The sequence below is a fragment of the Sylvia atricapilla genome, chromosome 13 (assembly GCF_009819655.1).
Source record: "Sylvia atricapilla isolate bSylAtr1 chromosome 13, bSylAtr1.pri, whole genome shotgun sequence".
Taxonomy (NCBI): Eukaryota; Metazoa; Chordata; class Aves; order Passeriformes; family Sylviidae; genus Sylvia; species Sylvia atricapilla.
In genome coordinates, this window is record NC_089152.1 from 6,368,522 (window position 1) to 6,384,690 (window position 16,169).

General features: G+C 45.5%; 1 protein-coding gene across 1 annotated transcript in view; it reads right to left on the bottom strand.

The window, feature by feature from the left end:
- Window positions 1–12,521, bottom strand: part of SLCO3A1 (solute carrier organic anion transporter family member 3A1) — a 129,272-nt gene extending 116,751 nt beyond the window's left edge. The window contains exon 1 of the mRNA XM_066328287.1: window positions 12,270–12,521. Within this exon, the coding sequence (XP_066184384.1) occupies window positions 12,270–12,443 (174 nt within the window). The 5' untranslated portion in view covers window positions 12,444–12,521. The remainder of the gene's footprint in view (window positions 1–12,269) is intronic.
- Window positions 12,522–16,169: the final 3,648 nt, after the last annotated feature.

Below are 16,169 nucleotides of genomic sequence, written 5' to 3' on the forward strand. Positions count from 1 at the left end.
AAATTCAGATTTCTCTGGGTACAAATATTAGTCTTGACTGATAAAGAGAGTCAGTTTGGACATGACAGGTCTGGACAGCCAGCTGCAAAGTAAGAGCTTGGCTTGAAAACATTCCCCACGTGTGGCAGGAATGTTCCTCTGCTCCTGCCACCATCGACAGAATCTACCAAGCCAGTATTGGTTCAGAGGAATCCTCTGAACCTCTGCTGTTCATCATTTAATCTCTCACTTGCTTGACCAGTGGGGGCAAGGAGGTGGTCAGGGAAACACACAGTGACAGGACCCCTGGAAATATTCCATGAACCTAATATTTTGGGACACTGTCTGGATACCAAGAGTTCTGAATGCAATCAGGATGCTGAAAATCAAATTGAAAGTGTCTGAATCTACGCACTATGCACTACAGGGGACAAATAAAGAAGAAACCAAATGTTATTGTAGTTTCATTTGCACTTCCAGTGTAGCAAAGTTCTGTGCACCTCTTAAAGATCCCACTCCTTGAAGCCTCAGTGTGATGTCTAACAGAAATCTATAAAGACTCAATTAACAGAAACTTGAGTACAAGCACTGGGGTAAGCAGACACACTCCATCCATGTCAAAAGGCCTGGTTAGCTAAACCTGAAGACCACACTTTGCCTCAAGCTATTTGCTGAATATTTTTGTCTGCTTTGACCAAGCACTCCCCCAAACTGTAATGCCAACTCAGAGCAAGTCAGTTTGCACATGGAGATGCAGAAGTGTTGAGCTGGAAACATTGCAGGAGAGCTTGGGGAAAAATCTTCCATGCACAAGACCATACAACCTTAAACCAAATCCCAGAAAGAACTCTGCATCCAGATTTACCTCCCAGTTGTTACCCTGCTAACCAACTGCTCACTGGATACCTGCCCACAGATACCAAAGATGCAGACCCTGAGCACTGTTCAGGGATAGACTTCAAAAGTTTTCAATCAGAAAACACACAGAACAAATTCTAGACGCTGCATCCAGTATTTCCCAAGAGTCATTATATACAACTACACTAATTCATTAGGGATCTATTGAAACAAGGAGGCAAAATAAAAACTCTGACAAAAAGCTTGTCCAGCATTGAATTAAGCTGAATAATTCAAATCGATAAATGCCATCTTAAATCAGGGAGGCTACACCATAAGGCCCAAATGCTTCCACAAGAAACAGCAAGAAGAAATTTGAAACTTCTGCCTTCTGCTAAGAAAGAGCAAGAACTGAGACTAAGAGCAACTCAGTAGCCTTGATGCATCCTAATCTATGGAAAACACTGAACTTCTGTACAGGGCCAGCATCTGAGAAAGCTTGTGCAGTTGTGCCAAATGACACAGCAAACCCACAAAACCGTGCCTCTAGCACATGGCTTGCTAGTGTGGCTTAAATTCAATAGCCATCAAATAACTCCCAAGCCAATTTTGGAATCCATTCATTCACACAGTGATTGTCAATGCAGAAGCGGCCTCAATTAAACCAATTAGCTCATGGAAGCTCATGGTTTATCTAGCTCCATGGAATACTTGAATACTTTCAGCATTTGCTCTCGAGCTCTCTGAAGCTGGTAGGTTTGAAGTCCAAAGACTGCAGGAAAGCTTTTCAGTAACCCTAAGCAGCTCCCTTGAGCTACAATTTTTTAGTAGTATTAAATATCACAGACTATAGAAAGAGAACTAACAAAACCCCAAACCCAACCTAGACTAGCATCTAGGTTGTACTGTGACCCAAGGGCTCAAGCAGCCCTGTGGTTTTGGTGTCACATTTGGATATCAAAAATAGACACTTGTGGTGCAAGCACTCCTCTTTGGAGCAAAGCTGGAGAACACAAGGCAGGTTCCTGCAGGAACCCAGCTGAGCTCAGTGGGCACTCCTTGCACTGAGCACCTTGGATGAGACCATCCACAGGATCACCCAAACAGCCATCGCTGCCCTTCACAAACAAACACCCCCAGACAAGGCATCCCTTCAGCTGGAGCTCCTGTCCCTCAGCCAGCAGCTGCACTGACTTCAGACATAAGGACCTGCATTATAACTAGCCATAGGCAGCAGGAAACAAAGTGTGCATCTCATGCAGAGGCTGAAAGGCCCATTGTAATTAACCACTCTCAGCCCTGTACGCTGGACAAGACAAAAACAAAACCCACAGTTTTCCTTTGCTGGTAAGCCCTAAAAACACTGCCCACTATTTCTCATAAAGGGCCTGTGCATCCAGCACTTTCTCCATCACAAGCTAGAGCATTTGGCACAGGCTATGGGAAGGTTAATTCTCACAAAAATCACATTTTACAGACAATGCCTGCAGGACAGAAAGAACACCACCATGTCACACAGAAACGCTTCTCCTTGGGCTGAACCTTGCTGCCCAGTGGGACACCACAAAAACTGATCACCAAGTGCAGGCAGGACCCAAGCACAGGAGAAAGCATCTACCCAACAGCAGCCAACATTTCTGCAAAGAGCACGTCAGTGCTCAAACACAGTTAATGGTTTACTGTAGCTCACAGCGAGGGTGGATGCTCTCCCACCAGAGCACTGTGAGGATCTGGTACAGACATATTCCCAGAGAGCCTACAGGGGGAAAAAAAGGGGGATGGGATGGGAGGAATATGGTGTTTTGATTTTTGGCTTAGTTTTAAACATCAAAATCTATTTTAATTGGCAATTAAAATGAATTTTCCCAGGTCAAGTCTGTTTTATCCCTGACAGTAATTGCTTTATCTAAACCCACAAGCTTTTTCACCTCATTTTCTGCCACCAGCATGTTGATGAGGGAGTGAGAGAGAAGCTGGGTGGGGATCTGGCTGCAGACCAAGGTTAACACACCACAACATGTCACCACGCAAAGCAGACAAGAAAAGAGATAAAGCTTGAAGAATAACTTGGACAAAATAGCTTTCTTAAATCACAGCAATTACAGATCTTCTTGCAGCTCAGTGAGATGATGAGAAGCAAGCTGTAAGATTGAAAAACTGGAAGTGGTTAAGCTTTTCCTCTTTAAAAATCAAACCTTAGTTACATACTGTTATTTTTCTATTGTTTCCAAATTAGTGGGTAAGAAAGGATCCATCCCTAATTTGGCACCTCAATGCATCATCATACAACACTCAGATCACGTTAGGATCAGAAGTGAGCATGTTTCCAGCAGATGAAACTCATTAGCAGGGCACAAGAAGCAGCAGGACACCACTGGGGGCATTCCCCTTTCATGTTCTTCAAAACAATTTTCTTTCAGTCAGTATTTTAGCTTCTCTCTTGGCAAGTTTTAAATGCTTGCCCTCTTCTCTCTTGGCATTTCCCAGTGCAGACAGGCACACGTGCACAAACACCTCTGGGATTTTTCAGAGGTACAGGGACTTGCCCTGCTGCTGTCCCAAGCAAGGCACATCCCAGTCCTCCTGCATCTCCCTCCTTTCCAGCCAAAGTGTGAGCTCCAGTCCACATTCCAGCACCAAAACACTCCCAAGCAAATCCCTGGTCTCCTGCTAATGATGTGCCAAACTATGTTTGCATGAAGCTGACAAACGGGAAGAGGTAGCAACTATTTTATATCCTGCTTTTCAGAAACTAAAACAAGAACTTCAGACAATCTTTCTGCAGCCTTTCCTGGTAAAATTCCACCAGAGAAAACAAATACCATTCATTGTTTAACAGGACAGGTAGCAAAACTATTAAGTTAGCAAAAACTATTATGTTTTCTCACTCCCTGCTATTCTTTTGGAGAATTAAAGGGATGAAATAAATCTGAAACTACACAAAACTCAGAACTCTGTCCTGCTGTGGCAAATGAGCCCATCACTGCTATCCTCTGGCCGTGCTGTTTGAACATACACATTCCAAGAAGACTCCAGGAAAAATTGTTATCTTTCACCTTAAACATTAATTCATAGAGTAATTCCTCTGTTTTAGGAATGCAGAGGGCACTACTCCCTGTCACCCTCCGCTGTAAAGCAATTCTACGTTGTTTCATGAAGTTCTGCAGGTAAGAAAGTGTTAAGCATCACCTAATCTACACACATGCAACACTCGTTTCAAGGCTGTTTCTTCTATATTGACCCAAACCCAATGCTGATTTCAATTCAGCCAAAAGTCTTTCAGTGGAGGACTGAAAAAAAAAATAAACAAAAACAAAAACTGTGCCACAAATATACCACTATTCGTCTTTGAAAATGAAAAGTGAAACATTTCTGAAAGGTTTTTGTATTCTTCCACACCCACACCACAAATCTCTTCCCAACAGCCGAGTTTTCTTTCAGTTTCCTTATGGCAGAGTCTTAGCTGTCTTAAAAAAAACCAAAAACCCAAAACCAAAACACTAAAGAAAATATTGGATTCAGATTAAAACATCAAAGCACCAAAAAACAAACCTGCCACAGTTACTTCAGAAACTGGGTGAGTCATGAAAACCTCAATACAACTGAATTATTCAGGTTCTGTCAAAAACTTCACTGTCATTTGATGGATCACCATAAAACTAAATTTTAAGTCTTTTTTCAGTTTCAGTAAACTAAGGAGTTATTAATTATACCAGTGAACAGCATGGTAAGTATTTCGAAAGGACACTTCAATATTAAAAATAAGCCAATTCCAGCAATCCTTGCCCAGGAAACAGATGTAGCATGGAATAACAACTCCTGTGCTCCCACACCAGCCCTCACAGCCACTTATCTAAGAGCCACTGTGCCTGAAAACATGCAGAAAATCATCCAAGTGATAGCTTAACACCAAGATGGTGTTAAAAAAATACAGGGAAATCAGCTGGCTCCTTGGTGAGGTTTTGAAAGACTACTATGAAGGGAGAGGCAACACAGGGGAAAAACAGAAACCAAGGCAAATTCCTTTCCTTCTTGAAAATAACAATGATGATAAACATCCGAGCAAACCAGAAATAAATATTTTGCTTTTACACTGCAGCCATCTAAAATAACTGACTGTGTTCAGGCACTGCTGCAATAGAAACTCAGTAAAAGGTCTTCAACTTCAATACAGTGGGCACTGTGCAGGAGGGAGATGCCTGCCTCACTTCAGCAAGGAATACTCAAGTGGAAAAATGCTGAAGCACGTCAAATCCAGAATAAGGCTGGGGGGAAAAAAAGGTGCTAACTGGAGTGTTGCTTCAAGTTTGCCTGCTTTTCATTGTTTGCATTTTGTTCTCACGCAACTTCAAGTAAACTGTATGTTTTTAAAAATTGTATCTTTTGTTGACATACTTCTCCTCTCTAGAAAAAGAAAGATGATTGATGGTGATGTTCACCAATGAGGTCAAAGAGGTGGCTACCTGTGCAGCCAATCTTGGCCTGTTTGTAAAATTGTATATATCGAGAGAGTCAAAAAAATAAAGAAGAGAGTTTTCCTGCTTGACCTCCTGCTGCCTGCTTCGTCCTTTCATGCTCCTAACAGCAGTCACACTGGAGAGCTTAGAAAATCTGATTTTAGTTCTGAGGTGTTTCCTTGTTTGCTGAATGAGAAGAGGCAGATCCAGACCTGTGCTCTAAGTCTTTGCCTCTGTATGATTACAACTGCATACCTGCTTAACATCTGGGACAAAGGAACATTCCTTTTCCCCATCCTCTCAAACAGGAACAGCTTGGATGCAGGGACCACCTCTTTGAACACTACAGAAAGCCTCCCATCACAGGGCTGAGCCCTCCCAGCTCTGATGGGAGGAGGGACAGACACTCCAGGAGCTTCCTCAACAGCCTGCAATCACTATTGATCCTATTGACAGCACATGGAGCAGGGCAGTGTGAAATCTCTACTCAGTGGAGCAGCCACCACTATTTGTTTTGCACTCCCTGGCTGCAGACAGAGTGCCTAGTGGTTGTTCCAAGGTGACCTGGAGACGGGACTCTTGGGGTTCTAGTCCTGGTTTTGCTGCAGAGCTATAATGAAGCCTTGTAAATCAAAATCACTGGCCCATTTTTCTGTGCAATAGGAAAAATTAAGCCTTCCAAACTTCACAGGAGCACTTAAAGGAGTTACTACACGAAGTACTCTCACGTTTATTTAAACTGCTTTGGATGATGCTTAAAATACAGCACTTGTAGTTTCATCTGGTGTTGATCAGGAGACAAAGCTACACTAATTCATCCAAGGTGCAACCTCACCCACTAAATAGTTTGCCATTGTTTGATCTTCCTGTGAAGGAATAGCAGGAGACCAAGGGGTCTACAAGTAAGGATTATAATACACAGAGGACAAATTATTCTTGATGAATTGCAGAATAACCCTTCTGAAGCAATAAATTTACATTGCTGTAGCAGGACAGAAGTTGGCTTTTGGTCCTTAACAATATCCTGTAAGTAAGGGAAAACAAAGCCCATGCAAACCCCTTTCTGGGATACAGGGAGTATCTGCTCTGCCGTGCAGAGAAGGGCAGGGATCAGAGTTCCACTGAGCTCTCTCTGGGACAGGGGCTACATGACCACTAAAAGTGTCACACTGCATGAAGCACAAATGGCACAGCCCTTCAGACCACTGCATTCTCTGCTCTAATTCAAGATCCCTTTAAACCTCAGCTGCAGGAATACTGCAGGCCATTAAATCTGTCACACAGGCACCCTGCAAGAGCTAGAGGGGTTCTGGAAGTGAAGGCCGGCCAGAAGAAATGAGACACTGGTTTTACAACAGACTGTAACATTTGTAACTGTTCTTTCTTTCAGGGCTTACAAACATCACTTGACCCTTACAGAGAAATGGAAGAACTGCCAAACTTTCTGCTAAAACATAACAAAAACACTAAAATCAATTAGTCCACATTTAGACATCAAGTGCATTTTGTCTTTAAATGCATTTAAGCAAGAAGACAGCAGATTGTAAGTTGCAAATTGCACATAATACATAATGTAAGAGATAATAAGCGCGTTACCTCTACACCATTTCATCTATTAGTGCAGATTAAAAAAATCTTTCTTCTAATCAACACATATATGCCAGTTGCAAGTTTTCTTGGTACTCAGAAATCCACACTTGGATTGGATTTTGTTTCTATAACTTATACAAAGTTTTTATGTTAACGTGTCCATGCCACACTCCTGAAGCATACCCCACAGGAGCCTGAGAGCATCAGAACCCAGAGCTGGATTTGGTTTCTGCTCCACCCTGCAGTCAGAGACCCCCAAAAAATATCAAAAGGCTTCTTTGAGAAGAAATATGAATGTAGTCAAGAGATCTAGTTTAGAATAACTTTCTGTGCAACTCAGCTGCAGAACAGACAATATTCTCTAATGGGAAAAGCACACTAGAAACAACTTACCAGAAATAACATTGCCAGCAAAGATATATTAAGAGAAAATGAATGGTAAGCAATAACCAGCCAATGCCTGGCAATATTCATCCCCACTAAAACGTTTATTTTCACTCCGTGGGTTTCTTCCCCTTCAACTGCCCCAGTGACAAATAAATTATGAACATTACAGCTAATTTATTACTAAGCACAGCTGAGGATGGAGAAAAAAAAAAGCAGCATTTTCAAGCTGATTCTTATTCTAGGAAAACAAATACTTTATTAAAAACAATAAGAAATTAAAAAGGAAAAACTGCTCTTGTAGTTAAATCTGCCCATGCCTAATCCATTCAGGCTCTGCCGCTGCCAACCAATCAAATGCTTTATCAATACCTTCAGAAACAGAATCAAGCTCTTAATCTCTGCCTCAGTATCCCTACCTGTGACACTTCTCCCACACCGTCCATTCACACTGCAAATACACAGAGGCAAATTCTATTGTGCAGCACCAAGGACAAGAGAAAGCTCTGAAGCACTGCAGTATTCCAAAAACTGACTTTAGTGACATCCTCTGTGCAGATCTTGCCAGATTTCAAGGAGGGTTTGATCAGGTCTGTACCACAGAACACAGAATTGTATTTGTTATATTTAACATGAGAGAGGAATGGGCTGCACAGCAAAACAACTTAAAAAATCCAAGAGCCAGATTCTGCTGTTAACCCCTCAGTACCCAGCTGTTCATCACACAGGGTCCCTCCTATTTCTTTTTGTTCCACCAGGAACCCTTTGCTGGTTAACTTCTGTATTTATCTTTGATACTTACCTTTTCCCTGAACATGGAACTTCAAGATTTTCATTGGTATCTCAAACCCCAGCAGCAATAAAACCAAAACAGAAGGAGCCTGTCTCAGAGACCACATACACACACACCCTCACCTGGAATCACACAGCACTAATTTTACTGCAGACACTTAGTTAAGAGAGTTTTTGCAGGCTGCAGTCAAAGACTGCTGCATGGGCAAAGCTCTCCCCAGGAAGTTAAGCATGGCTCAGAAGTTTTCATTCAGCAAAACAAGAAACAATTTGGCATTCATTCCCACGCAAACACCAATGCACCCTCCTTGGGAGGGACCAATTATTTTCCTTTCCATCCCATGCTCAGGCCAGTCATCTTCTATCACTTGATAAAACACATGAATAGCTGCATTCAAAGCTGTAGCAAACAGAGACAGCTCAGTAAAGCTCTGTAAAAACAGCTCCCCAGAGCACACCACAGAATTGGTTCCCAACACGCTTCCCATATGCATGCCCTTTATCTAAGGAAGCCCATGACTTTGGCAGATGTTGGATGCTTGCAACTAGGTCAGTTTGAACCACAGTGAGCCGAGGCTAAAGGCTGGGGAGAGAAATCAAACTGTGCTCCTGCTCCACAAACTGTGGCTGTCAAACCCAGAGCTCTTTACCTTCTGCTCAAGCAGTGATTTCACCACTGGCTAGGCAAAAGATTTGACTGGCAGGGTGATGAAATGCCTCAGCGACGAACCGTCAGGAGCACTTGGAACGTTATTACCAGTAAAAATATTCCAAAATATAGTGCACGTAGGAATGCATGGGGAGGGAGGTAGACAGGCAGCAAAGTGCTGCCAAGGTATGTGAATCAGCCTTATCGAAATCCTCATCGCTGCACGGCTGGCATGACTGATCACACTGCTGCATCCACCCGAACAGGCACAAGGCTCCAGCTGGAGAACACAGGCTCCAGCCCTTCCCTCCTGGTGCCATCTGCACCAGTCACCCTCAGCTCTTTAATCCACTGCCCAGCACTGCAGGAGAGCAACTGCAGGTGGAAATCAGCTGGGCTTTTAAAAGTTGCAGTGAAAATCCTGAGGAACTTCTGCAGCAGGAATGCCTGCAGACTACAAGCAGCGTTTTCCCCACTGCCACTGCAGTTGCTGGGAAATTCAAGTTTCCAAAAAGCACGCAGGAGTAATTAGATGAAGCCAAATAAATGTGTACACAAAACCTTACACGAATATGCAAATAATAGGGTGTATTCAGCAGCCCCAGAAATTAAAGCAGCAGCGCAGGCTTGTATTTGCATAAACTATGCAGGATATGGCACCAAGTAATTTTGGAACATGTGCATTTTGCAAACAGCAAGCATAATAATAGACAAATATTTTGGAACGTGACATTGAGCAAATACTCCCTAAAACTTCACACGAAGAACCTCAGAGACACCGCATTATTTAAACACAGACATCTACTGCTGGCATCCTGGGGTATTTTCACTGCTGAGTTCTGTGGGAAAAGGATTGGACTTTATATAGATTTTTATCAGCATTTATTATTTATAAAACCCTGTTGGCAAGCACAATGTTTTATGAACAAATAAAAGTGAATGATCCATGCTTAAAAACCACATAATGAATGAATGTATACTTTGTACATATGCGTGGTACATTCAAGCGGTTGCTGCTAGTCTATTGCACAGTGAACATGGAAAAGGGGAGGTTTTTTACATCTCTAAAAAGAAATAACAATAGCCACTTCGAAATGTACTGACGTGAAAGCCAAGCCCAATCCAAACTGAGCTCTTCAATCACTCCTGAGAAGCCAAGCCCCTGGCAAGCTGAGTTTCTGCCCTCATGGTCTCCCTGTGCAAGGCAAAATCTGAGGAAACCAATTTGTCGCCGTATAAGGCAAGAAAAAAAAAAAAAAAAAAAAAAAAGGTTTCTCTTCCTGAGTTACAAATAACTAGGGAAAGTCACACATGTGGCCAAGGAAAGCAGAAGTATGAATACAGAACTCCCTCACTGCTGACAGGCTAAAATTAGTAGGTTTATTCAACTGCCCAGAACTACACACTGTGCCTGTCCTATGCAGCATCTCCCTATTTGTCTGTTTGCTCTCCACTTTGTCTCGCCGGCTAATTTGTCCCTCGGGGAGCAGCCCAGCAGCCAGCGCCGAGCCCCACTCATCCCGGAGGGCTGAGCAAATGAATATCCACTTGCAGCTACACCCGGGCAACTCTGCAGTGCCTCCAGTGATTCCACCCCATGGCAGCACCCGAGAACAGCACTCGGCCCCACGGGACACTCGGTAAAATGATTAAATCCCTCCATGCTTTCCACCAAGCATCTTTGCTGCTCCTGCTCTCACTCCTCCCCTGCAGCACCTGTAAGCACAGCGCCGGGCAGATCCGCTTGGATCTGCTTGGAGCACAGATTCGCCCTCCAATGACAATTCCACATTTGCATCTGTTCATTGTATGAAGAGCTTCGTGGTATTTGCAATGACGGCAGATAAATTATACAGGGAACAGAGGAACACTTGCCCAGTGCAGCTGGGCCACTGCTTATGCATGCTAGGGATTGTTTTGAGTTTAGTTTGCTCTTTTCCTTTCCCCCCGCTGCCCAGTTTTCTGTCACTGCCTGTGCATCCCGCTGGCCGTGGGGGACACTGTCACGCTGCTCAGGACACAGACCTGGAGAAAGGCAGAGAGCAGAGACAGCAGCACCTCAGCCGAGTTCACCCCTCGGAGGAGAGAGGAGTCCGGGAATGGCAGCGGGAATTTCCAGCCGGTGGGGCTGGGGTGCGGGAAACACTCCAGAGGAGCAGCAACGCTGCTCCGGTACAAAGCGTGCCGCTTTGGGAAGTTGGGGAACACGGGGAAAGAAACGCTAAACTGGCGAGGAGTGAGCAAGGCAAAGGAGCTCGAGGAAAATGCCACACCGGGGACTAATGGTGCTGATCCCACGCTCCAACAGCCCGGTGAAGCACGCTGATACACAGTCCTCCAGCAGATCCATACACTGCTGGCACACCGGTGCCCACTGGGTGACATCACCCGTGGGCTCTTCCTTGGATATTACTTTGAGGAAGGATTATCCCACACTCATTCACACTGACAGCTCATTTTGCAAGTAGCTCATCGGAAACAATATATTTACTTACTAAGGTGTTACTCACATAAAACAGGAATGTTCCTGTCAGGCTCCTACAAATTAAGTTATATCCACATATACAGGGTATAGAACTGCTGAATTTATCTCATCAGATGTGATGCAGTTTCCTTTGGAATTACAACTATGCTTCAAACTAAACTTACGTTTTATTATATGGAGATGAATTCTAATTTCCATTTCATATTAACAGGGAATATTAACCATGGTTTAGTCACATACCTTGCAAAATTATAGATCACGTTCAGTACAAATTTGCATAAGTAGTCTGAGCATGTGAGAGAAGCAATGCTAAATACTGAATACAAGTACCAAATGCAGAGTTCTTACATTTACTGTAGAATATATTATGTGTACGGCCTCAAAAAGCCTCAGATTACGAATACATTTCTTTTCCATGGAAACTATAATTCTCAAATCCAGCAAGCTATTTTGAGAAATTTAAATCAACTATACACTTACATCTGCTGGAAGCAGAACATTTCCACAGGCTGTACACTTCAAGGCACAAGCACAGCCGTATGGACATCTTCCCAACTCTTCTACTACACTTCTGCCTCTGACACCACACCTCACTATGCAGATTTAGCGCTAAAGTCTTATTTGGACTGTTCTGTACCCAACACCGGCACTTTCGGGGCCGCTGGCCGCTTTGCAACCGCTGCATCACTTAAGAGGATGAGGAAAAAAGCGGTAAGGCGGGAGGCACGAAATAAACGCCCCAGTAGCTTCTGCCGGCATCTATTCAGTGTGAAGTGGAAGGGCTGGCGCTGGAGCCGAGTGCCCGGCCGGCCGGAGAGCCGCGTTGGTGGCAGCCCGCCCCGGGCACGGCCGCGCTCCGGGCGCTCGGGAGTCCCGCGGACCGGCCGCACAAGTTGGGCGCCAGCGGGTGGGTGACCCCTCGGCACTGCTGAGTCATTTCAGCCGCCGAACGCCGGGCTGCCCTGACCACCCCCGGGCTGGGGGGCTGCCCGCAGAGCCGCCCCGGCGCCGGGGAAACTTCCCCCGCGCTCCACCGCGCACCCCGCCCGCGGCTCAGCCCCGGCGGCGCGGGGGGCTGCGGGCCGGCCGCACTCACCAGGTAGGCTCCCACCGTGCCCTGGGCCAGCATCAGGGCGCACTCGGACACCAGGAAGAGCTGGATGCTGGAGAAGCAGGAGACCTTCCTCCGCCGCCTGCGCTGCCGCGGCGCGCCGGCCCCCGGGAGCTCGCCGCCGCCGCCGCCGCCCGCCGAGCCCCGCTTCCCCGGCATCCTCCCGGGCACCGCCGCTCCGCCGCCGCGGGATGGCGGGCCCCGCGGCTGCTCCGCGCCTTCCTCCTCCGCCTCCTCCTCCTCCTCGGGGTGCCAATCACAGCGGCAACCCGCGGCTGCCTCTCCGCCCGCGGGCTGCTGCCATGGCCAGCTCGCCGCCGCCTCCGCCGCCGCCTCCTCGCTTCTCCCCTCCCCTCGCCCGGCCGCGCTCCCTCTCTCCGCCGGCTCCGCGCAGGCCGAATCCGCGTCCCCGCCGGCGAGGGGCGGGGAAGGCGCGGGGCTGGGGCTGGGGCCGGGGCCGGCGGCGGCGGGCGGGGCGGCCCCGTCCCGGGCTGAGGGCACGGCGGGGGAGCGGCCTCAGCGCCCGGCCCGACCCCGCTGCCCCCGGGCCCGCAGCCGCGGGCGGAGGCGGCGGCGATGCTCCGGTGCGGCTTCTCCCCGCAGGCTGAGGGCAGGATGCCCCGCGTCGGCCCGCCCGGTGACTCCCTGCCGCCGCGTGTCCCCTGCTCTGTTCAGTTCTAGGGGCGCCTTTACGACGGCAAACGGGAGCCCCACAGAAATAAAACGTAAGAAGAAACGAGCGGCGGGAGGTGACTTGCGTCGCACTGCCGCTGCCACGTGTGCCAGCCTTGGCCGTGCTTCGTGTCCGTGCCGCCTGCCTTCCGTGGTGCCCTTTGTGCTCAGCCCCACCTCGAGTTCTAATTTCAAGAGATATCTTCTGTTAAAAACCACTAATCTTCACTTCTACTATTACAGATCGCATTCCTTGTCAGCGTAATTGCAAAGCCTGATCTATTTCACTCTTCACATGCACTTTTCTTGTTCATTTCTGGATCCACACTGGGGGCTGCTGTTCTACTTCTTGTGTTATTGAACTCCCAGTTATGTGGAACTTTAAATCCATGATCCCTTTAGTACTGGGATACCCATGGCCTTTGAGAGGAAAAAAACTCTGTGGAAACACAGGCTACAGCTTTCAGAAATATCCCATGATTTGCATCCTAAATTTCATTTTCCAAGGTAGTTGAGGCCTTGAAGCTCCTGAACACTTCGGAAGATACCTTTGAAAATGAAAATTATAACCGTTCTAATTTTCAGGGCATAAACCAGTTAGCACCAGGAAGTCAAGGGAACTGATACTTTGAATGATCCCTATTTTCCTGCCCATAATCTTTTTGAGTTTCTTCTCCCAAAATATTATCACCTCTTGGGGGCTTTTTATTTTGGCCTCTTTTTACATGAGTAACCTTATTAAACGCGATGCCGAAAATCTCTGAGCAGTGTTTCCACCCAGGCTGATGAATCTTTACGTAGACCAGCTGGTGCACATGGTGGAACTGCAAACCATTGCTGGGGAGAAAATGGAGAGACCTGGCACACTCAGTTGGCTGCCCTTTGCTCATCAGCTGCCAACAGGTCCCTCCCATGCTGAACTTTGTCTTGCCACAGCTTTTCCAGCAGATCTGGGCCACATCAACAGTTGTCAATAGTCCAGTCCACCTCAGAGACATGGTCTCCAATATTAATGGCCTGAGGCATCATTATCAAATATTTAGTGAGGAGAACAGTCTGGTGCTTATAGATAAGTGGTATTCATTTTAATGAGATACAGATCAGACCTCCAGACATTGCACGCCTCACAAGATTCACATTAGAAGCTACCTGAGGCCTCAACTGCCAAAGATTTTGCATGAGGCCATGAGAAACTGGCTCATCCGTACAGGTTTCTGCCAGTTCCTAAGGTGTTTGTTTTCCATCCTGAAAAAACTGGTTCTTCCACCAAAGAAACCCCAAAAAGGCAAGTTTTCCAGAAATCTCATTAAACAACAAAAGTGCTCATCTCCTTCCTGTAATGTTTATTTAGGCGCCTCTTCTATAAAAATCCTGAAGTTGGGAAGCTAGCAAAGTCTCTATCTCTAGATGGGTAAATGCACAGACTAATTCAATTAGCGTGGCTAGACAGATGCTTTGCTCCAGGTGGATGCTGTAGTGCGTTATAAACAGGATGGACAAGTTCACAGACTTTTAAATAGGTGAAACCAGAGTGGTGTCTCTTAAAATACTTCAACACACAGAGTTATGCTAGAGGAAGTCTTAAAATTTAATGAAAAAACCCATCTAACAGAACCAATACACATTCTTAGGGCATGCTGAGCTTTTCAGTCATCTTTTGCCTGCTCTAGGTTAGATGCTAAAGGCAGCAAAACTCTGAAAACTCATTTACTCACCAAGTATATATCTGGAGGCAGAAGTAAACTTCTGCATGTGCTACTGCAGTTAGCAATAGTCACGTTGATGCTTTAAAGCTCTTGAGAATATATACGTATATATAATATATGCAAATGACATCTTGTGTCTTGATCACGTCTTAGACATCCTTTTGGAAGAGTTTGTCCAGGCTGATACACTGCTTGTCTTTCACAAGGCAAACAGCTGCTAGAAAAATTTGACTCTAATACTAATTATCTGAAACATCTGGTTGCTTGGTTTATTGCAGCAGAATACAATTTTCAGTACGGTTTCTGTCCAGAAGAGACAGAATGCCTAGATTTTTTCTTATTTATGTTGTATACTCACACTTATTTCCTTTAGAAAAATTCCTCCTAGGTTGCTCTGATGAAAGAACCGGTGAGGGTCTTGCATCTCCACTGAAGTACATTGGTAGACCTGTGTTTGGTTTTTTTGCCACCTCTAAGCAGACCACATTCCTGAGAGATCTCAGTAGAATGCTTCAGGAATGGATAAGTGACCTGGTTGGATTTAATAGTTAATTATTGCTACACCCAAACAGCTTTTCTGGCCTAAATTGATTCAGCTTTAACTACTAATGTGTGGAATACTAATGTTCTTGGATTATCATTAGCCTAGAATGAAAAATTACTCTATAGCTAGAAAATTCCCTTCTCCTCAGGGCTCAGCAGTTTTGCCAACACAGTTCTTGGCTGTTCCCACAACCAAAGCAAGCATTTCTCCCCACAGTAAAGTGTACTAAAACATCTTGCAGATACCTTGTCAGGTTTTTATAAACACTCCGACGTTCATTGCTGGGAGGCAGTGTGCTGCCCTAGATAAGGGTGGGCACTCCAATCTTAAAAAAGACAGCTCTCTTGAGACTATTTCATTACATCCTGTCTCTGGACATCTCCTTGCTGAGTACCTCTGGGCTTGTGTCAACGTTCACCTCTGGGGTAACCTTAGCAGAAATGATGCCTTAAGTTTTGCTTTCATGGTTTTCTAAGTTTCTAAGTGTGCAATTCTGAGCCTCATGTTAAGTGCTAGTAAGCTCTCTTCAGAGAGTAGGTAGACAAAACAAATCCTTTTCCTGCTGAAGACCAAGGACAATGAGTACAAGTTTCAGGCCCAAAAGCACAAACAACAGTGGACTGAAGAGAGATAAAAAAGAAGGATGAGACTTCATAGCCTGAAGCTGTAATTGGACAATTAAACCCCAATATGCAAATGGCATTTTCTTAATCCATCAACATGCTGAAACAATTCCTGCTTTAGTTCACTTTTCCCATCTCTTGTTCATGGTTAATATTACTGCAAATTAGCTGTGTAATCATGTGTCTTGTTACTAGGCAGGCATAACTTTTTTGATTCATGTGTAGAGTCATTGTCTGTGGTATATGGGGTGTGTGGCACTGAAGAGCTGAGAGAGAGCTGTGTAGGGTGAGGACCTTAGTGAAGTACTTGACGGGTATCTTACACCTCAGGGGGCAAAAG